The 24,539-nt window shown below is 38.2% G+C and overlaps 1 protein-coding gene and 1 pseudogene across 2 annotated transcripts in view; one reads left to right on the forward strand and one right to left on the reverse strand.

The window, feature by feature from the left end:
- Positions 1-17,034, reverse strand: part of ETNK1 (ethanolamine kinase 1) — a 69,243-nt gene extending 52,209 nt beyond the window's left edge. Inside the window, exon 1 of the mRNA XM_079938500.1 lies at positions 16,568-17,034. Within this exon, the coding sequence (XP_079794626.1) occupies positions 16,568-16,723 (156 nt within the window). The 5' untranslated portion in view covers positions 16,724-17,034. The remainder of the gene's footprint in view (positions 1-16,567) is intronic.
- A 3,721-nt stretch (positions 17,035-20,755) lies between these two features.
- Positions 20,756-21,471, forward strand: LOC307194424 (S-phase kinase-associated protein 1-like; annotated as a pseudogene). The gene is made up of 2 exons: positions 20,756-21,186; positions 21,413-21,471. The product of its transcript is annotated as an S-phase kinase-associated protein 1-like (transcript).
- Positions 21,472-24,539: the final 3,068 nt, after the last annotated feature.

A 24,539-nucleotide genomic window follows, 5' to 3' on the forward strand; every position in this document is an offset into this window, starting at 1 on the left:
AAGTTAGTAGAAGGAAAGAAACCACAAAGATCAGAGCAGAAATAAATGAAATGGAAACAAAGAAAACAATAGCAAAGATCAATAAAACTAAAAGCTGGTTCCCTGAGAAGATAAACAAAATTGATAAACCTTTGGCCAGACTCATCAAGAAAAAAGGAGAGAGGACTCAAATCAATAAAATTAGAAATGAAAAAGGAGAGATTACAACTGACACCACAGAAATACAAAGGATCATAAGAGACTACTACAAGCAACTATATGCCAATAAAATGGACAACCCAAAAGAAATGATCGAATTCTTGGAAAAGTACAAACTTCCAAGACTGAACCAGGAGGAATTAGAAAATATAAACAGACCAATCACAGTTAATTAAATTGAAACTGTAATTTAAAATCTTCCAGCAAACATAAATCCAGGACCAGATGGTTTCACAGGAGAATTTTATCAAACATTTAGAGAAGAGTTAACCCCATCCTTCTCAAACTCTTGCAAAAAAAAAAAAATTGCGGAGGAAAAAAAAAAAAAATTGTGGAGGGAGGAACACTCCCAAACTCCTTCTATGAGGCCATAATCACCCTGATATCAAAACCAGACAAAGATATCACACACACAAAAAAGATTACCGGCCAAAATCACTGATGAACATAGACGTAAAAATCCTCAACAAAATACTAGCAAACAGAATCCAACAACACATTTAAAGGATCATACACCATGATCAAGTGGGATTTATCCCAGGGATGTAAGGATTCCTCCATATATGCAAAACAATCAATGTGATACACCATATTAACAAATTAAAGAATAAAAACCACATGATCATCTCAATAGATGCAGAAAAAGCTTTTGACAAAATTCAACACCCATTTATGATAAAAACTCTCCAGAAAGTGGGTATAGAGGGAAGCTACCTCAAAATAATAAAAGTCATATATGACAAACCCACAGCAAACATCATTCTCAATGGTGAAACACTGAAAGCATTTCCTCTAAGATTAGGAACAAGACAAGGATGCCCACTCTTGCCACTATTATTCAACATACTATTGGAAGTCGTAGCCACAGCAATCAGAGAAGAAAAAGAAACAAAAGGAATACAAATGGGAAAAGAAGAATTAAAACTGTCACTGTTTGCAGATGACATGATACTATACATAGAAAATCCTAAAGATGCCACCTGAAAACTACTAGTACTAATCAATGAATTTTAAGGTTGCAGGATACAAAATTAATGCACAGAAATCTCTTGTATTCCTATACACTAACAATGAAAGATCAGAAAGAGAAATTAAGGAAACAATCCCATTTACCATCACAACAAAAAAGAATCAAATACCTAAGAATAAATCTACCTAAGGAAGCAAAAGACCTGTACTCAGAAAACTATAAAACATTGATGAAAGAAATCAAAAATAACATAAACAGATGGAGAGATATACCATGCTCCTGGACTGGAAGAATCAATATTGTGAAAATGACTCTACTACCCAAAGCAATCTGCAGATTCAATGCAATCCCTATCAAATTACCAATGGCAGTTTTCACAGAACTAGAACAAGAAATTTTACAATTTGTATGGAAACACAAAAGACCCCGAATAGCCAAAGCAACCTTAAGAAAGAAAAACATAGCTGGAGGAATCAGGCTCCCTGACTTCAGACTATACTACAAAGCTACAGTAATCAAGACAGTATGGTATTCGCACAAACACAGAAATATAGATCAATGGAACAGGACAGAAAGCCCAGAGATAAACCCACACACATATGGTCACCTCATCTTTGACAAAGGAGGCAAGAATATACAATGGAGAAAAGACAGACTCTTCAATAAGTGGTGCTGGAAAAAATGGACACCTACACATAAAAGAATGAAATTAAAACACCCCCTAACACCATACACAACAATAAACTCAAAGTGGATTAAGGACCTAAATGTAAGGCCAGACACTATAAAACTCTTAGAGGAAAACACAGGCAGAACAATCTATGACATAAATCACAGCAAGATCCTTTTGATCCACCTCCTAGAGTAAGGGAAATAAAAACAAAAATAAACAAATGGGACCTAATGAAACTTAAAAGCTTTTGCACAGCAAAGGAAAGCATAAACAAGTGAAAAGACAACCCTCAGAATGGGAGAAAATATTTGCAAATGAAGCAACTGACAAAGGATTAATCTCCAAAATATACAAGAAGCTCATGTAGCTCAATATCAAAAAACAAACCCAATCCAAAAATGGGTGGAAGACCTAAATAGACGTTTCTCCAAAGAAGACACAGATGGCCAACAAATACATGAAAAGATGCTCAACATCACTAATCATTAGAGAAATGCAAATCAAAACTACAATTAGGTATCACCTCACACTGGTTAGAATGGCCATCATCAAAAAATCTACAAACAGGGCTTCCCGGGTGGTGCAGTGGTTGAGAGTCCGCTTGCCGATGCGGGGGACGCGGGTTCGTGCCCCGGTCCAGGATGATCCCGCGTGCCGCAGAGCCGCTGGGCCCGTAAGCCATGGCCACTGAGCCTGCGCGTCCGGAGCACAGGTGGGAGAGACCGCAGCAGTGAGAGGCCCGCGAACGGCAAAAAAAAAAAAAAAAAATCTACAAACAATAAATGCTGGAGAAGGTGTGGAGAAAAGGGAACCCTCCTGCACTGTTGGTGGGAATGTAAACTGATACAGCCACTATGGAGAACAGTATGGAGGTTCCTTAAGAAACTAAAAATAGAACTACCATATGACCCAGCAATCCCACTACTGGGCATACACCCTGAGAAAACCATAATTCAAAAATAGACATGTACCACAATATTCATTGCAGCAGTATTTATAATAGCCAGGACATGAAAACAACCTAGATGTCCATCAGCAGATGAATGGATAAAGAAGATGTGGCACATATATACAATAGAATATCAACCATAAAAAGGAACGAAATTGAGTTATTTGTAGTGGAGTGGATGGACCTAGAATCTGTCATACAGAGTGAAGTAAGTCAGAAAGAGAAAAACGAATTATCGTATGCTAACTCATATATATGGAATTTTAAAAAGTAGTACTGATGAACATAGTGGCAGGGCAGGAATAAAGAGGCAGACGTAGAGAACGGACTTGAGGGCATGGGTAGGGGAAGGGGAAGTTGGGATGAAGTGAGACAGTAGCACTGACATATACGCTACCAAATGTAAGGCTAGTGGGAAGCTGCTGCATGGCACAGAGAGATCAGCTTGGTGCTTTGTGACGATAGAGGGATGGGATAGGGAGGGTGGGAGGAAGGCTCAAGAGGAAGGGGCTATGGGGATATATGCATACATATAGCTGATTCACTTTGTTGTACAGAAACTAACACAACACTGTAAAGCATTTATACTCCAATAAAGATGTGGGGGAAAAAAAGACATGACAACAACAGAAGTAGGAATAGGAAAGCAAAAAACAAAACTGTCATTATTTGCAGAAACAGAGAAAATGCACAAAGTATCTAAATTAAAAGAAATAATTAGAACGTGTGAAAAATTCAATGTATTAACATATCAATTGAATTTCTCTATACCAACAGCAAATCTTTTTTTAAAATGATATTCTTTAAATAATATCAGAAAGCATCAAATTTCTGGGGGGAAAATGACGTGAAAAATGCAAGATCTCTACATTGAAAACTTCAAAAGTTTGAGAGAAACTAAATAAATAAATGGGATATACCATATTTATAGATTCTAAGACTCAATATTGTTAATGAATTCACTTCTCCTCAAATATCTATAGATTCCACAAAAATATCAATCAAAATGTCATCTAGTTTCTTTTGAGGAAATTGAAAAGCTGAGTCTACAATTTACATGGCAATTTAAAAAGCCAAGAACAGTCAAGGCAATTTTAAAGAAGAAAAAAAAAAAAGCTAGTGTCTCATACCAAGGATTATAGTAACTATACCATACCAAGACCTAGAAGCAAAACCTGAGAGTAGTCAAGACACTGTGATACTGGTACAATAATAGACAAAACAGACTAAAGGAACAGAATTCATAAAGAGACCCACATACAGTGCCACCTGGTTTATGACAAAGGTAACACTATAATGGTGGAAAAATGGTGGTTTCAGGAAACACTATAATGGGGAGAAAATGGTCTTTTCAATAAGTGATACTGGATCACTGGATACTGAGAGCCATTCGGAAGAAAAATGAGTCATGACCTCCTCCACCTTCACCATAAACAATTTCAGATCAAAATGTAAAATAGCAAAACAATAAAGTTTCTATAAAACATAGAGGAATATCTTCAGGACTTTGGCATAGGAAGAGATCAAGACACAAAACATGCTACCCATAAAGAAAATATTGAAAAACTGGTGTTAAGACTATCAAAAGACACTATTAAGAGTGAAAATACAAGCCACCAACTGGCAGAAAACATTTATAATACATTTCTTTAAAAAAAGGACTCGGGGGCTTACCTGGTGGCTCAGTGGTTGAGAGTCCGCCTGCCAATGCAGGGGACACGGGTTCGTGCCCCAGTCTGGGAAGATCCCAACATGCCGCGGAGCAGCTGGGTCCGTGAGCCATGGCCGCTGAGCCTGCGCGTCCACACCCTGTGCTCCACAGCGGGAGAGGCCACAACTGTGAGAGGCACGCGTACCGCAAAAAAAAAAAAAAAAAAAAAAAAAAAGGGACTCGGGAATTCCCTGGCGGCCCAGTGGTTAGGACTCCACGTTTCCACGGCTGGGGAGCCTGGGTTCAATCCTTACTAAGATACTGCAAAGCCGTGCAGCGTGGCCAAAAAAAATTAAAAAGAACTCAAATATAGAATATGTAAAGAACATCTACAAATCATTAGGAAAAAAATAATCCAGGAGAAAAATTAGCCAAAAAAACTTGAACAGGCATCTCAAAATAGAAGACATTCAAATATCCGACCCACAGAAAAAAGATGCACTAGTTATTAAGAGAATGCAAATCAAACCCATAATAAGATACCCTTAATGCCTACCCGAATGATAACAATGAAGACAGATAATAACAATTGTTGGTAAAAATGCAGCACCCCTGAAACACTCATACAGTATTGCCATTAGGGGTATAAATTGACACAACCACTTTGGAAAACTTAAAGTATCTACTAAAGCTAAAAATACATACCAGATGACCCAGCAAGTCTACTTTTAAGTATCCGCCTAACAGAAACAGATATTCACACTCATCAAAAAACATACAGCTATGTTCACAGCAGCATAATTTGTAATAGCCAAAAACCGAAAACAACCCAAGTGTCCACCAACAGAAGATAAATAAACTGAGGTATATTCTTACAATGAGAATAAGAAAGAACTAACTATATATACAGAAATAAATCTCATAACTTTAGCATATGCCACCCCCCCCAAAAAAAGTATATACCATACGATTCCATTAAAAAAAATTCATAGAGAGGGAAAGCTACGATATAAAATCAGGATAGGAGTAACACTTGCTTGGGGAGAGTTGATGGATAGTGACTCCAAAAGAGTGTAAGAGAGGATTCTGGGGTACCATTTCCCAAATCTGTTTCCTGACTTGGATACTTATTACATGGGTGTGGTTGCTTTGTAGGAAAATTCATCAGGTTCTACACTTAAGATTTGTGCACTTTTTATTATGTATATCACACATCAACAACAAATTTAACTAGAAAAGAGTTAATGTAATATTCAGATCAGAAAAAATGTACTGCCAGTTAATCTTTTGATTACCTTCAACTCACAGTAACCCTAGAGAAAATTTCCTAAAACGATAAGGTTTTTAAAACTGAAAATAAATGCATAGGTACTTTAGTACTTTGGTTTAAATTTAATTAATTTTAATTTACTATCTTAAAGAGGAGATACAGATATACATACAGATACATATCCTCTCATATATATATAAAATAAAATAAAATTTCTTTCATGTATTACATTTTCAACAGAGATGATATCACCACCAAGGGAGCAAAAGTTGGTTACTGAGGGAAGAAAAAAATCTAGAGATGTTACAATGGTTTGTGGCTCTCTAAAGCTCGACCCTACCTGCAAAATCCTATTCTTTAGTATTTAATTTCTCCTGTTAGTTAAAAATTAACATAATTTAACCTTCTCTTCAGAGAGTAATTACTAAAACGTTGAGAAAGAGTGGAACATAGAACACAGAGATATTCAATAAATGTTTGCTTTTATATATATAGACTGAATGATCGATTTGTAGAATGAAAAAACTATGACCTAGGTAAGTTCTCATATTTTTCCAAAGTCATACAATGGCAAAACAGGATAAAAACCTGATGTCATGACTCTTAATCTGTTTCAGGGATACACCCTCAAGTTTATGGGTTCGCTAGCATGACCCTAGACTCACTGTAACATTGTTAAGTATTATCTGAAAAACGAATAAGGAAGGGGCAGTGGATGATCAATCCCTGATGCCTAGGTGTTTGCCAGATTCCCCACAGTATGAAACAGCAGGCATGCTGTCATCTATTACAAGAGGTAAAAGTAAGTGAAACCTAAAAATGATAGCTCCAACCCCAGAACAGCTGTCCCTGAATCCACAATAAAGTGCAAAATAATGAGAAATTGGCTAAATGTGTGATTCCTTGGCTGCTGTTAGCCATACTACCTACGACAGAAAGATAAAGACCGTTTTAGGGTAGATCTTGATGTTGCAACAACCCGGGTTCCAGATGGTCCGATACAACATCAGGCTGCTAAGCACAGAACTGTCACAAAAGAGTTCGTGCTCCACAGCAGATAACTCTTCTTTGACCTCTGTAACTCATCCTCTGTTTACCAAAATGATTCAGGTGGGAAGGGCACAAAATAAGGAAACTACTGAAACCTGAGGATATAGTGTAAAGTTGTCTCATCATCAGAATGGTCAAGTTAGGAGCAATCTATGGTTTGAAGTCCATGGCATGTTTAGGCTAATGCAGGACCCACAGCTTACTACTGAACAGTCCTGAATGGCTGCAACTAACCCAAACATACAGCAACCTAATCCCAGCAAGACTGCTAGACTGGAAGAATGGATAGAAGTGGCTACTAAGTCGGTTTCCTGAGAAGGGGAATTGTGCGGTCCTTCCTCTGCATGCAAAGTGGATCGATCACTCCAGATGAAGTGGCTGATATACTGCATATGCAGGCCATACAAGACTGGCCTTACAGCGACCAGGATATTCAACCACTTAATATGCCCCACCCCTAGGTCATGGTGAATACCATGATAAAGGTTTCTCCTTCTACATGGGTCCCCCATGTAACTCTCCTGTTACCAACATAAACTGTTCAGGATGCTGGATCTGATTTGCTGTCTCAAGCTTCCCTTTACAGGTCTTAGGGATGATAGTAAGAAAACTAAATTACAAGTAAGCAGAAAAGATAAGGGAGATGGCAAATGACTTGTCCCAACAGAGTGAAAGTTTTTCATGGTTATCAAAAAACTGGATGAATAAAGCAGACATTGATGGGGTTGAAGCAAAACTTTTTAATGAAGCATTATCAGATTGGATGGACTGATGGGACCTGCTAGTGGTCTCCCAGCATTGAGTGCCCCGAACAAATCCACCATATTTACTCTAGCTTGGGAGATTTTAAAAAGCCAGGGTACAAAGATGATATTAAGAGTCTGCCACCAATTTGGAAATAAGCAAACTGACTGTGAGGCCAAGATCTTGGCCCAACCCTCAGCAGCTGGGAACCCAAGGCCAAATTCACATAAGTGGGTAAAATGGCCTAGAGGTAGAGAAGAAACCTTTTGACAGGGAAGCCCAATGCACTGAATCCAAAACCTATGTGAGAGACTCTTAAAGGAGCAAGTTACCCTGCGAGGACATGAGGATGCCACTGTTGATGGTGAATATTTGTATGCAAAGTGGAGTGCTGGAACAGGTATTATGAGAGGTGGTTCTGTCTCCTTTGCCAGAATGTAATACTGAGATAAATATGTTCTATAGTAACACTTTCCCTATTTTAGTACTGTAACAGAAGACATAAATTCACCCTTCAGCCAGGACTAATTGACCATATCAATTAGGAACTTAAAGAATTGCCCAAACCTGCAGAGGTTGCTCTTTGAAGCAATACAGAATACCCGGTGGACAAAAAGAAATTACAGTTTTAATGACACCTTAGAAGTTAAAGTGATTATCAGTGAACTTGAAGGTCATCTTGAGAAGCCCAAAACATAATCCAATACCTTCTTTCAGTACGTGACACTGCCCTGCAACTACAAACCCTGAGATGATAAAAATATTAAACTCTACCTTAGCTACTATGAAATTTCTTTAGTCCTTAAAGATGATTAAGATACCAAGCAGAGTTTCGATATTTATGGTCTAAAATGACCGATTAACTACTGAATTCAAATGAATGAGCTTGCACAGGCCAATACAACGGGAAAGACAAGCTTCAATTATTCTTTAAGACAATGGCTACTGGACCAGCCCATAAGCCTAGAAAGATGGAATTAATGCATGTCAGTTAACCGTTCTGTGGAAGTAACTATTGGATTCCACCATCTTCGAAAATAACAAAATTAAAAGTAATGTAAAAACAAAACAAAATACCATTTTCATGTATCTAACCGGCAAAAATTTTTTTAATTTAATATCAGAGGTTGGACAAGGTATAGAGAAAAGGATACTTTCCAACACTGTTTTGAGGAGTATAAATTATATGAAACTGAGAAATAGCATAACAGTTTTGTGTCGACTTGGATTAACTACAATACCCAGTTATTCAAACACTAATTTAGATGCAGCTCTGAAGGTATTTTGCAGACGTATTAACCAGATAACTTCAAATAAAAGAGATTAGTCCCCATGAATGAGCCTCATTCAATCAGGTGAAGAGTTGTAAAAGCAAAACTTCAGTTTTCCTGAACATATGCTGCCTTAAGACTACAACATCAACTCCTGCCTGAGAGCTTCCAGCTTACCAGAGAATGCCCTACAAATTTCAGATTTACCAGCCTCCACACTTGTGTGAGCCAATTCCTTGAAGATTATGATTTTTTTTCTTTTACTTTTAACCTTTTAATTCCACTAATAAGAATTTACTCTATGGATATACTTAGAAAAGTTATCCAAAATATATGTATAAAAGCAGATCACTGCAATACTTTTTTTAATACCTAAAAAATAAAAACAACTCAATTTTTTTTTAAAAACATGGGGCAGGTTGTATATACTGACATGGAGATGTCTAAGATATATTATTTTTAAAATCAAGATACAGAATAACTTACTTATGTATACAAAAAAGAATATAGTTATATTTACTATATTTATAAACATAGGTAGATAATGTACGCTGATAAATCTATAATTTGATAATTTTTTATAAGTTCAAAAGAAATTGTTCACAAAATTATCTTTGGGGAGAATGACTCAGTGTTGGGGGGGCTAGATTTTTTACTTTTCATTTTATAGCCTTGTTTTTTAAGGGCATGTATCATTTGTATTTTTTAAACAAAATCAACAGGGTTAGAATATGAGCCTTTCTAATTTTCCTCTTTATACTCTTTACAATTTTTTTTAAAACCTCACTTTAAAAGTAATTAAGTCACATGATGTTTAACATGACCAAATATTATGTCTGTAGCTATCAAAAATTGTGGTCAATACCATACCAACATGGGAAAATATTTATGAAAGGCTACATGAAAAAACGGAATACAAATTGTACATACAGATGGCCAAACACATGAAAAGAAGCTCAACATCACTAATTATTAGAGAAATGCAAATCAAAACTACAATGAGATATCACCTCACACCCATCAGAATGGCCATCATCAAAAAAATCTACAAACAAACGCTGGAGAAGGTCTGGAGAAAAGGAAACAATCTTGCACTGTTGGTGGGAATGTAAATTGATACAGTCACTATGGAAAACAATATGGAAGTTTCTTAAAAAACTAAAAATAGAACTACCATATGAGCCAGAATACTGGGCATATACCCAGAGAAATCCATAATTCAAAAAGACACATGAGGCTTCCCTGGTGGTGCAGCTGTTAAGAATCCGCCTGCCGATGCAGGGGACATGGATTTGATCCCTGGTCCGGGAAGATCCCACAAGCAGCAGAGCAACTAAGCCTGTGCACCACAACTACTGAGCCTGCGCTCTATAATCCGTGAGTCACAACTACTGAGCCTGTGTGCCACACTACTGAAGCCCTGTGCGCCTAGAGCCCATGCTCCGCAACAAGAGAAGCCACCACAATGAGAAGCCTGTGCACTGCTATGAAGAGTAGTAGCCCCGCTCACAGCAAGTACAGAAAGCTCGCACGCAGCAACCAAGACCCAATGCAGCCAAAAATAAATAAATAAATTTATTTTAAAAAAGACACGCAGGGCTTCCCTGGTGGCGCAGTGGTTGAGAGTCTGCCTGCCGATGCAGGGGACAAGGGTTCGTGCCCCGGTCCGGGAAGATCCCACATGCCGCGGAGCGGCTGGGCCCATGAGCCATGGCCACTGAGCCTTCGCGTCCGGAGCCTATGCTCCGCAACGGGAGAGGCCACAACAGTGAGAGGCCCGCGTACCGCAAAAAAAAATAAAAATAAAAAAAGACATGCACTCCAATGTTCATAGCAGCACTATTTACAATAGCCAGGTCATGAAAACAACCTAAATGTCCATCAACAGAGGAATGGATAATGAAAATGCGGTACATATATACAATGGAATATTATTCAGCCATAAAAAGGAACGAAATTGGGTCATTTGTAGAGATGTGGATGGACCTAGAGAGTGTTATACAGTGAAGTAAGTCCAGAAAGAGAAAAACAAATATCGTATATTAACGCATATATGTGGAATCTAGAAAAATGGTATAGATGACCCTATATGCCAAGCAGAAATAGAAACACAGACATAGAGAACAAATGTACGGATTCCAAGCGGGAAAGGGGTGGGGTGGAAGGAATTGGGAGATTGGGATTGACACATATACACTATTGATACTATGTATAAAACAGACAACTGATGGGAACATACTGTATAGCACAGGTAACTCTACTTAATGCACTGTGGTGTCCTAAATGGGAGGGAAATCCAAAAGGGAGGGAATATATGTATATGTATGGCTGATTCACTTTGCTGCGCAGTAGAAGCTAACACAACATTGTAAAGCAACTATACTCCAATAAAAATTAATTTTTAAAAATTGTACATAAGGTTCAATAACAACTATGTAAAATATTTAAGGGAGAAATTGAAGGTAATAAACAAAACAAAACAGTTGATTTTTTTAATAAACTATGAATAGGAAGTGGGTAGTTTTCTACTCAAAGTTTTAATATTGTGATATATCTTTTCAGTAAAACTAAATTACTTCATGATCATATAGTCTCTTATTTAAAAAATTCATACACAGTATATTTTCTCAGAGTACTGGAAAAAATGACTAATTCAAAATATTCTGTTTGTTAACAATTTTTTTTTAAACTGCTATTGTGATTACCACTAGAGGGAGGGAAAAGTTAGGAGCAGGAAGAGAAAGGGGAGATATTCTGGGCTGCTGGTAATATTTTCTCTTTCCCTGGGCTGGGGTTACGAAGGTATTTATTCTACAACAATTTATGTTTCATTCATTTTTCTGTTTGTTTGTTGTGTCTCACAGTTTTTAAAAGGGTGATAAAAATTTACCTATTTATAGTCCATCAGATATATCAGAGAAAAATAACTCCTTGTAAGACAAAATCCTGGGGACTTTCCCTGGCAGTCCAGTGATTAAGACTCTGTGTTTCCACTGCAGGGGGGCGTGAATTCAACCCCTGGTCAGGGAACTAAGATCCCACGTGCCACGCAGAGTGGCCAAAAGATTAAAAGAAAAAAAAAAAAAAAGATAAAATTCTGAAAAATACAACCTGATTCCTTAAATATACTTTTCATTACTTCCCTTATTTTTGTCACCCACAAAAAAAAAAAAAAACCTTAAGCTTCCCACTTCCTCCCTCACCTGCAAGCAATTAACAAGTCCTGAACATTTATTTTCTGAAATGTCAAATCTGTCCCTTATTTCCATCTTCAAGGCCACTATCCTAATTTGGATCCCAGCACCGCTTGTCTGTACTAAAATAAGTCTCTCCTAGGTAGTCTTTCACAAACATTTTTTAATGCAATACACAGAAAGAAATGTATTTATCCTCTAATTCAGTACATATATACTTTTATATAAAACTAAAAGCTTCACAAGATAATACTTACCTTATTACTTGCAATGCACTCTGATCTATCCTATCACATCTTATTTTAACTCATCTTTTTAAACTGAAGTGGTTTCAACCCACTATACTGATTTAGCATCCTTAGTGTGCAATAACCATCAGTTTCAAAACCACCAATGTCCTTTGTAAGTGATCACTTAATCCCCAATTCAAAGCATTTCCTTCAATGAATGCTGCCTAAATTGTAATCTGCCACTTCTCTAAAATATATATGATATAACTTACCTGCTTAAAAACATTCACCAGCTTCCCATCACGTCCTAGATAATAAAATACCACCTCCTTAAAGAGGCATAAAACCTTCGTATCTAAGCACCCCCTTATTTGAAAATCACTCCCACTTCTATTCTTGTTCATACACCATTCTGTCCAAGATACTCATAGTCTAGCTTTTGTGAAAGCAGTTTTTCTTTGCCCAGAAATACTTCCCCATTCCATCTCCTATCTTTCCTTCCAAGCTCAGTTCAGGTACCCCATCTTCTATTAAGCCTTCCCTCCTCCATTCTCCCATGGCTACCTTCTGCTACAAGGAATGCTGCTGAGACGTAGCATTATGCCAGTACAAAAAAATACATGTTAAAATTACTGAATTTTAGGAGCTTACAATTCTTTCATAACAACTTTCCACTTACAAATGGTGGGGGGAGAGCCTGGGGGAAGTTGGAGTACTAAAACATACTATGTATAATTTTACGTATTTCATTTAATTCTCCTGATACTCTTAGTAGTAAAGTAGTAAAATTAGTACTAGTAGTAAAATGACTATGAGTACTATAGTTGTTAAATTCTACTATTTTCTACTATGCTACTATTTTCCAAGGTAGAGAGTAAGTCCTTTTTATAGAGATTTTAAAATTTGCCAAAGGTGACAAAAGGCTGGAATCAGGACTCAAAAACCATCTTCTTGGGTTTCCCTGGTGGCGCAGTGGTTGAGAGTCCGCCTGCCGATGCAGGGGACACGGGTTCGTGCCCCGGTCCAGGAAGATCCCACATGCTGCGGAGCGGCTGGGACCGTAAGCCATGGCCGCTGAGCCTGCGCGTCTGGAGCCTGTGCTCCGCAATGGGAGAGGCCACAACAGTAAGAGGCCCGCATACCGCAAAAACAAAAACAAAAACAAAAAAAACCCATCTTCTTTCCACTACACTACGCTGAGGTCCCAGAGAGGTGAAGTGGTTTGCTCAGTCCAAGTCACACAGCTATTAATACCTGAAAATAAACTAGTACAGTAGGCTCCTGACTTTTTGGCCACATGTTATCCACATATATAGGAACCTATCAAACAACACATCTCTCTTAGCCATAGTCAAATAGTCTTAGGTCCTACCACCCACTCAAATACTTTACTATTAGATAGTAACTATCTTAAAAGAAAGCTGAAGTGAATCCCGTTTCCAAAATAATGTCACATGTGGAAAAGTAATGCAAATTTATGTTTAAGGAACTTAAAGCAAAATCTTTCTATGAGCCAAAGATTTAATTTTTAAAAAATTACTGATTTCACACAGAAATGGCTTCCCTGTCTTAATCATAATATACAAACATAAACTTTTCTCAAAGAGCAATAATTCATAAGATGAGTTCTCATCTCAGATCTACCATTACAAACTCCCAAGTTCACTTTCATTTAACTATAAAATACATATTAACAGTCTACATCTATCTCACAGGGTCATTGGGAGAATGTATGTGAAAGTGCTTTCTTTATAAATAGTAAAATATTATTAAATAAAAAACATTGTGACTGGTATTGTTTTAGAACCACTCTGCCCATTATAAGATACTACACTCCACAAAGCTCACCACTCCTTTTATATTGTATTCTTTTAATTTTGCACAGATAGGGAAAAAATAATTAAACTTTTTAAGACTCTATCTAAAATGAGATATATTATCCCCTGTGTCCATAAGTTGTGAGCAAAGACTGGGCCGTCTATTATTCTGAATGCATTGAAGTCTTTTTCTGTTTGCTTCTGGATTTTCCAAAATGCTCTCAATAGTTCAGCTGTAGGAGTAAGTGCCAGGTAAAATAAGTATTACTAGAGTAAGCTTCTAAGGTATGTTTAAAGCATTTTATTCACATAAGAATTTTAGAAAAAATCTTTTTAAAATATGGGCTACATTACTGATACCTGTTTTAATCTGTTGACTATTATGTTAGGTATGATGTTTATCTTTATACCTCAAAGGATATAAAAGCAAATCTCAAAAGAAAATATTCCCATTGATATTTACTAAAGAAATCCTGAAGCATCATAAAAGCAGAGTTTATAATGACCTAGAATGTGGGAGTCAGATCTACCATACTGAGAAATGAATAACCATCTACTCTGCTTAGCAGTTGTTCCAGCTTCTGGATCAATAGCTTTACTTGCAAATGGAGGGATTATATTTCTAAATAACAATCACCCTAAGGGCAAAAAAAAAAATGGTAGTATTTACCTTCACTTACAAATAAGTATATTAGAAGTTTGGACAATGAGTCCAAAGGTCTTAAAGTCAAAAGCTGCTACATGGGTATCAGATTAAGATTCAATCCCAAGTACAACAATCAAAAAACAGTTTGATGTTAGCATATTTTATCCTTTTTTTTTTTTTAAACCGATATCCTGGCTTTACTTCACTGAGTTTCACCTAAAAAGATAGTACCTATCTAAAATGGTTGTTCGGGGGATTAAATGATTAAAAACACACCTAATGTACCTCTGGGTAGCTATTCCTGCTGTTCTACAGACAAACACATCAACTGAAATTCCAGTCTTCAAAGCTTCAAACTCTTAAGTCTCTGCTTAAAAAGTAATATGGTTTGCCAGTACCAGAGTTTACCACGAAGTAGCAATGTTTTTAATTAATATCTGTTTAATTTATAATTGACTGCCAGAATATAACTCATTTTAATAAATATAAAGATCTTCTATAATAAACTACAAATAAGTTAATGAATAATAAACTAAAGAAGTCTAGAGTTTCAAATTGTAAGTTTCAATTAAACTAATTTTCCTTAAAGAAAATATACTATTTTTTTTTAATTACACATGAAAATCATTTTGGATTCACTATGTCCTACATACTTGGCTAACAAACATTCCCTTAAATTTTCAAAATTTTTGTCTTAACTTTTTTCCAAAACATATGGGTCCTTTTAATCTGCTCCTAACTCTTCTAGGCAGTAAGAACTGAAGCCAACATTCATGAAAGCTGAAGTGTTGAGAACTGTTCTGGGCCCTAGGGCACTGTTCATGTTTTATTCATTTTTGTATAGGTGACTACTTTACCAAAGAATCTGAGATACTGTTAAGTCAATTAACATTGCTGAAACAAATCAGTCAACAAAATAAGGCAGATGATGTGGCTACTTCAAATGAATACTCTTACATTATTGCTCAGATTTGAAACAAACCTAAAATATGCCAGCCTTTAAAATTACTCTGTGTTTGCAAGGAAAAAGGAGGTTCATTTTCGTATATAGTATCTGAAACTCCAAAAGTTAAATACAAATTAGTATTCAAAATAAATTTCATGTATGCTTAATCGTAACTTATTAGAAATAAGCTATTTAAAAATGCATAGGTTCTTAAGGACTTTTTCTCCCAATTTTTGTCTATCTATGAATACTGTGGCTCAGGAAAAAGAAATATTCACAAGCCGCTGATCCTTCTAACATCAGATATTGTTAGTTTTACTAAGATGACTAAAACATTTTCAGAAGTACCGATACAAATAAAATAACGTGTGCAGGGCTACCGAAGAACCCATGAGGACCTCGGTCATTACTTTGGAATCGAGTACTGTCGCCAATCCCAGGACTTGAGAAGGTAAGACTTAGGGTGAGCATCAATGGGAGTACACCGACGGGGGAGGGGAGGGAAGGGAAATGAAAAGATCAGAGATTAATTACCACATTATTTGTGAAAGGCGAGGAGATGGTGGCTTGGGCCGATAAGCGAGGACCCCTCGCAAGGGAGTGGAAAACGTTCTTCTCGCACTTAGAAGGGACAGGGGAGTGGGAGGAGGGGCAACGATCAACAGGAACCTTCCCGAGGTGGAAGGGGTGCGTCACGAACGTAGCCGCCTCTGGAAAGAGAAAAGCCGCCCTCAGGACGACCTCAATAAGCAATGGTGAAGGAAAAGGGGGAGTGACCTTCCTAGGTGTGACGGAGGAAATACAGGATCACTTCCCAAAGAACGGGGGGAGACGACGTTCCCAGAGGTCCTGCCGGCTCACCGGGGACTAGAAGGGATGGTGAGACCGCCCCCGCCCCCCGGCCCCCCGGGGCCGCGTCAAGGTCGGCTGAGACCCGGGGCTGAGGTGTGGGCGTTACCTGCAGGGTCACCTCCTGAGGGTCCCAGTGCGGCCGCAGGTGTCGCAGGAGGCTCAGGGCCCCCTCCCGGCAGCGCTGCTCCTCCTGATCCTGCACCGTGACGTCCAGCTTGGGGACCTCCGGGGAGCCGGGCGGGACGTGGATGTAATTGGCCATGGCCCAGGCTACGGCAGAGACTACCACAACTACGACGGCGACGGCGACCACGAGAACGGCGGGCGCCGACAGGCTGCTGGATCCTTCCGTCCCGGGGCGCCCTCGCGGGAGGGCTGGGGGCGTTCAGAATAACGGCAGAGCGATAGGAGAACAGCTGGTGGCGGCACTCTCGCCGACCCAGGTCTGGATAGCGGCTGAACTGACCAGCGACTGCTCACGGGGAATATCCGTCTCGTCTGCGCTCGGCCGCCGGCGGGCGCGGAGCATGCCGGGACTGGCCTGACGCTGGCGTCACGCGCGGGGCGGGGCCTCGGCTGCGTTAAGATCAAGGCGGAGTTTCTAGCCGCGGGCACAATGGGCCTAGTGCCTGGAGTTAGGTTCCTCGGCCGTTATCGGACAGTGCGGTGCGTGCTGCTAGTCTTTAAAACGTGGGGCTCCCGCTTGGAATGATCCTGAGCCCTGCCAAGCCCCGAACGAAAGGCTCTGAAGCTTTAGCTCACCTGATCGGGAGGGTCTTGGGGTCTGGGTTTGAGGTAGGGCTGAGTTTTTCTGGGAAGCCAGGGAAGTGCCCTGAAATAACTCCAGGATCAGCTTCTGAATTTGGCCTGAGTCTGGGCAAGCTGGGTTAACTGGGTCTCCTTGATCTCGGAGCCGCTGTGTGCTGAGGACTAACCACATGGTTGGGTTGGCAACTAAATTCCCATCAGCAGTGTACGGAGATCATGGTATTTGGGACAGTTAATATATTTGGGTAAGAAAGCGACTGCACTTCAAGATGTGTTTTTAAGGCCAGATGTTTGATCATACCGAGAGTTATTCAGAGTCAGCCAAAACAGGTTATAGTGTAGGATGAAGATGGAAGGAATGGAGTTTTGGGGCTCAGCCGCTAGATGCCTGTTTCAGGGTATCCCTGAGTGGGCCTTGAAAGGGCTACCTTCAAACATTTAGTCTCATTGTCTTATAGCACCTAATTCCCCTGCTAGGGGAATATTGGAAACTGGGTAATCCACAAGTAATTTATTGGGACCTCCTAATTTTCCCAGTGATTTCAGGAAAATGGGTTGAGATTTGACCTCTTAATGTCTTGCCTGCAGCATTTGGTAAATGGTGAATACCTTTGTTAGTGGTAAATTAAGTCGCTAACTGGACTCAGCTTAATTAACAGTCAAAATGTTTATCTCATTAACATCAGTTTACATTCTGATTGTTCAGAAAGAACCTACTTACCTTTGTAAATCACAAAATAAATAGCTCACTATGAATAAAGTTAAACTTCATAAATTAAAAAGAAGGAGAAGAGAGTTTTATAGACAGCAAGACAGTTGATTCAACATTTTCCAGACTTAGTCTCTTTTTTAAATCGTATACTAGGAGAAACTCTAAATTATGCATTCCTTTCAATTTGGGGAGAAATAATCAATATACTAATTTCACATTTCAGGTAGTATCTGTTGTTGTTGGGTTTTTTTGGTTTTTAATTTTTTGGGCGGCACCATTGGATCCTAGTTCCCCATCCAACCAGGCCCTCGGCAGTGAAATCGTGAAGTCCTAACCACTGGATCACCAGGGAATTCCCTCTATTGTATCTTTGTATAATTTGTATTTTTTATTATTAAACAGTTGGCATTTTAAGAATTTTGAAGCTATGGTTTGAATTGTGAAATGATTTAATAGCAAATTACAAAAATTATTTGGGGGATTATACAAGTTTGTAATTTTAATGAAGTATCCATTAATAACTAGAAAGACCTAAAAAAAAAAAACAAAAAAACTATTAGGTACCTAAGTATAAAACTAACAAAAGATGTGTAAGACCCTTATGGATGAAATTATATTAATGGAGAAATGAACCATATCCATGAATAAGAAAAGATACTTATTAAAAAGATCTGTTTTCACTGAACAAACCAATAAGTATAGTGCAGTTACAATTAAATCTCAATTGCGTATTTCACAGAACTTGTTAAAGTGGCATTAAAATTCACACCAAAACTTAAGGTCGAAGAGAAGCTGCTATAATTCTTTGTCGGGGCGGGAGGGTTAGAGAATAAGTTGGGAGAACACATCCTACCAGGATTTATGATATAACGGTTTAAGAATGGGCAAATAGACAAGTGGAGCATGATAAAGATTCCAGAAAAAGACCTACACACGTGTGAGATCTTTGAATATGATAAAAGTGACATTGAAAATTAGGAAAGGATGGAGAAACAGTACTGGAATAACTGCTATTTGTATGGGAAAATTTTTTTGATCCCACTGTTACCCAAAAACAGGGTTTACCTCTTCGTGGGTGTCAAGCCAAAAGACACAACCAAGGCAAAGAGCTGGAGAAGGTAGTATTTATTACTTGCAGCAAGTGAGAACACCAGGGATCTTTCCCAAAGCAACGTCTCCTCGAACAGCAAAATTGGAGAAGTTTTAAGCTAAGGGAACATGCATATTCATGAATATGCTTGAGTTAAGGAGAATTCAGCATATTATTGGGGCAAAGGTCAACAGAGTCCAAGCTTTAGTCTTGGACTAAAGGGCGGGGGGTGGGGGGGGGGTTGCTTAGTTCCTGTAGAACAACTCAAAGATATGTATCAGATTACATATATCCACTGAGGAGGAACTAGGACTGTTTTATAGCTGAACTGCTGCTGCTTGACTGCTTTTCCACTGTTGCTACATTCCTTTGTTCCCTTAAGATCATTAATTACTGAGACCTGTTCAAGGGCAAGCATTGCAGCCAAGCTTAGATCACAAAATGGCTTAGGCCAAAAATGGCTTCTCTTATGTCAAGAAAGCCATGCCTGGTTTTCTTTCTCTGGGGACCCCCTAGCCTATCTGCTTACAGACTTAATTAAAATTTAAAACTTCTGCTCTGTGAAAAACTTCTCTGTGTTAAGGGAATGCAAATCCAAGACACAGACTGGGAGAAAATATTTGCAACAACAGATATCTGATGAAAGATTTGTATCTGAAATATGCAAATAACTCTGAAAAGGTAACAATTGGAAAACAACCCAGTTTAAAAATGGCCAAAGGATCAGAACAGCCACCTCACCCCAAGATGAAATACAGACAGCAAACAAGCATATGAAAACATGTTCAACATCATGTCATTAGGGAATTGCAACTTAAAACTACGAGATAACACTACACACCTGTTAGAATGGCTGAAATCCGAAATACAACACATGCTGGTGAAGATGTACAGAAACAGGACCTCTCATTCGTCACTGGTGGGATGCAAAATGGTACAGCCACTTTGGAAGAGTCTGGAAGATTCTTACAAAGCTAAACATAGTCTTACCATGTGATCCATAATCATTCTCCTTGATATTTACCCAAATGAGTTGAAAACGTATATCCACACAAAAAACCTGCACATGAATATTTATAGAATCTTCATTCATAATTGCCAAAACTTGGAAACAACCAAGATATTTGTGAATAGGTGAGTAAGAATAAAAAAAACTAAAACAACAAAAACTACTGGTACATCTATTCAATGGAATATTATTCAGCAATAATAAGGAATGAGGGATCAATCCACCAAAAAAAAAAAGGAACCTTAAATGCATATTGTTAAGTCAAGGCAGCCAATCTGAAAAGGCTATAAAATGATTCCAACTGTATTACATTCTGGAAAAAGCAAAACAATATTAGACACAATAAAAACATCAGTGGTTGCCAAGTGTCTAGCCAGAGGGAAGGAAGGATGAATAGATGGGGCACAGGGAATTTTAGAGCTGTGAAACTACTCTGTATGATACTGTAATGGCAGATAGATGACATGAATTTTACAAAACCCATAGAACTGTACAACACAAAGAGTGAACCCTCATGTAAACTAGAGGCTTTAGTTCATACTTATGTCTTTGACAAGGCAGTAGTTATTTTCAAAATGTGAATGAATGAATGAAAAAAATGTATAAGAAAATATAGGATCGGTTGGCCTTGTTTTCCACTTTTCTGTTTTTCTTTTTGCAGATGCCACCCTGCTCTCATCAGCCACTGGCCCGCCATCTCCTTGAGCCCTAACACCATGCCTTCAATTAAGTTGCAGAGTTCTGGTGGAGAGATATTTGAAGTTGATGTTGAAATTGTGAAACAATCTGTGACTATTAAGACCATGTTGGAAGATTTGGGAATGGATGATGAAGGAGATGTTGGTCCAGTCCCCTTGCCAAATGTTAATGCAGCAATATTAAAAAAGGTCATTCAGGGGTGCACCCACCACAAGGATGATCTGCCTCCTCCTGAGGATGGTGAGGACAAAGAAGAGTGAACAGATGATATCCCTGTTTGGGATCAAGAATTCCTGAAAGTTGACCAAGGAACACTTTTTGAGCTTATATTGGCAGCAAACTACTTAGACATCAAAGGTTTGCTTGATGTTACCTGCAGGACTGTTGCCAATATGATCAAGGGGAAAATTCCTGAGGAGATTCGAAAGACATTCAATATCAAAAATGATTTTACTGGGGCTTCCCTGGTGGCGCAGTGGTTGAGAGTCCGCCTGCCGATGCAGGGGACATGGGTTCGTGCCCCGGTCTGGGAAGATCCCACATGCCGCGGAGCGGCTGGGCCCGTGAGCCATGGCCGCTGGGCCTGCGCGTCCGGAGCCTGTCCTCCACAATGGGAGAGGCCACAGCAGTGAGAGGCCCACGTACCACAAAAAAAAAAAAAAAAAAAAAAAAGATTTTACTGAAGAAGAGGAAGCCCAGGTACACAAAGAGAACCAGTGGTGTGAGAAGTGACATTTTGTGTCTGATGCTGTAACACTGTAAGGATTGTTCCAAATACTAGTTGCACTGCTTTGTTTATAGTTGTTAATATCAGAAAAACAGTCCACAAATGCAGCAGCAAATCAGTTGTATTAGCAGAATGTTGTCCTCATTGCATGTGTAGTTTCAGTACTGATTCCAAACTTATGGCTCAGTTTCTTCTAGTATGATCAAAAGTTCTTTTTTCTTTGCTCTGAATAAAATTGAACTGTGGGTTCTCCATAGAAAGTAGCATTTTGGGCTCTCCCTCTTTTTGTAAAGCAATTTCTGCCTAGTTTATTGTCCGGTTAACTTTAGTTTAGTGACTTTTAAAAGTTGATATTGTAGACTTCCCTGGTGGTGCAGTGGTTAAGAATCCGCCTGCCAATGCGGGGGACATGGGTTTGATCCCCGGTCTGGGAGGATCCCACATGCCACAGAGCAGCTGAGCCCGTGCGCCACAACTACTGAGCCTGCGCTCTAGAGCCCACGAGTCACAACTACTGAAGGCCGGGCCCCTAGAGCCTGTGCTCTGCAACAAGAGAAGCCCCTGCTCACCTCAACTAGAGAAAGCCCATGTGCAGCAACAAAGACCCAATGCAGCCAAAAATAAATAAATTAAATAAATAAATAAATAAAAATGCTTTAAAAGTTGGCATTGTAAGTAAAACAACTTGCAAAAGTTTTCTGAAATAGAATTAACAATGTATTATCTTTATTCATGAGTTGGAAACTGGAAAAAGGCTACTTGAGGTAAATGTTATCAGAGTGGGGTTATCAGAATGTCTTCCAGCTTCCTGGAGTCAGAGTACCACTGGTATTGATTAGCCTGTATGTAGCAGGGCTCCGTTAATTGGATCTGAGGACTTGTTTTTGCATTTTTAATCCTCTCAGCTTTGAATATGTTGGCTAGAGGTTCAGTTACTATTCAGTTTGTGTTTTGGGAGGAAACAGAATTAGACAGTTTGCTGGCTTTTCAATTAAAAAAGACACTTAACCCATGTGGTGTGTCATCTTTTTATAATCAGTAATCCTATGTGGGAAAAACCATAAACACTACTTGCATGTAAAAAATAATTTAATCTTTAATGTTAAAATGTATGGCATAACCCAGAAAGCATCAGTCATGAATGCAAGATACTTTCAATAAAAAGTAAGTCACGTAAAAAAAAAAAGAAAAAGAAAATATAGAAATATAGGATCAAGTCTCCATGACTGCAAGTTAAGGAAAGATTTTATAAAGAAGTCTCATAAAGCAAACACCCTGAAGGAAAAGGACTGACAAATTTGAAAACAATAAAATTTAAAACTTCATGAAATTAAGTCATAAAAAAGATAAAAGATAATTGTGACATATATGATGAAAAAAGGATTGGTATTCAGAATACCACTAATCAATAAGAAACCAAACCACCCAAGAGAAAAATGGGAAAAGAATATTAATTTTCAGAAGAAATCCAAACAGCAAATAAGCTTACAAAAATAATACTTCTATAACTAATAATCAAGGCAATGCAAATTAAAACAACAACAGACAGCATTTTACACCCATCCATTAGATTGGAAAAGTTTTTGAATTCTGACAGGGCCAAGTGTACATTACTGATGGGAAGATACATTTATTTAAAAAAAATAAAACTATGGAGAGAAATTTTGCAGTATTTAATCAAGTTGAAGATAGACATTCTTTACCATCCACCAATTTCAATTCCAGGTATATACAAAAATCCCACATATGTACATGAGGAAGTGTGTACAAGAATGTACACTGCAGTATTAGTCCTAATGGCTTATAACTGGCAAAAACCCAGCTGTCCCTCAGTAAGCAAATAATTAGATAGATGATTGATAGATAACAGATAGATGGATAAATAGATAAGAAATATCCTACAACGGACTAATGATGGTAGGTGGAATACATCTATCTACTTATACATACATTCAGGAGACAACAGGGGCCCTAGAAGTCAGAAATCAAACAGTAGCTTTGAGGACCCAACAGCAACCATACCTCTGGTTAGTTTGCAAATAGCTGACTTTTCTGTTTCTTCTCTCTCCACCTGTTTTTGTCTCATTCTCTGCTTCTTGAAATCGCACTCACTCTTCAGAGCTTAACCTCCAGCAATCATCTTCACGGAGCTTATGTGGATTTTCCTAATCTAAATTTACTTCTTTTATGCATCTGTTAGAACACCTAAAAAATTCTGCCTTGTGCCACCCACACTGTAGATTTAAATCATAAAGATTGCGCCACATATAAAAGACTAGTAAAATGTTTATAACTTACTACATAATAAGCATTTTGTATGAGGGAATAAAAGGATCACTGAATATACATCCAAAGGCTCTAGTCATAAATATTTTAATGACAATGGAGTTAACTTTAGTTAGCAGAGTAATAGCATAAAGAATTTGCAGAAGAAAATATTATGTGAAATGAGATTATATGGACGTGTCTAATAGCTAGATCACCCCCCAAACTGAACACAAGTTTAAAATGAAGTCACTCTTGTACGCCTAACAGAGAATCAGGGTTAGTTAATGTCATTGTAGACTGAACTGAAGATTCAGAAATCCAGAACCCCTGTGATCCCTGGTGTTCAAGGATGTGCATGCTCTGCTCCACTGCTCCCCCTCTAAAAAAAAGAAAAAGAAAAAGAAAGAGACTCTAGGTGTTTGGATTTTCAGATGTTACATAAAAATGAAGCTACACGTGTTCTGCTCTTCACAACTTTAAGAGAGCCTAAGGGAGCTGGCCATCTATAAAGCTACTATAACAAACACATGTATGCTTAGCTATATTAATAAGAGCTAATAAATATTTAACTCTATAAAACATGTCTACCAGTGCTTGTTCTAGCTTGCCTCTTCTTCATGTTCCTAGAATCAGATTATAACTCTATTTCATATAATAGACTAATTCCTTAGTAGCAAGATCCTATCATTTTTCTCTTTATAGCCTCCATGGTCTCAAGACAGTATCTTGCATATCGTAAATTACAATTGTGGATTTAGTAGAACAGAAATATTTCAAATGTTTCCTAATTATAAGAATCTAAAAT

Source organism: Stenella coeruleoalba (assembly GCF_951394435.1).
Source record: "Stenella coeruleoalba genome assembly, chromosome: 11".
In the NCBI taxonomy this organism is placed as follows: domain Eukaryota; kingdom Metazoa; phylum Chordata; class Mammalia; order Artiodactyla; family Delphinidae; genus Stenella; species Stenella coeruleoalba.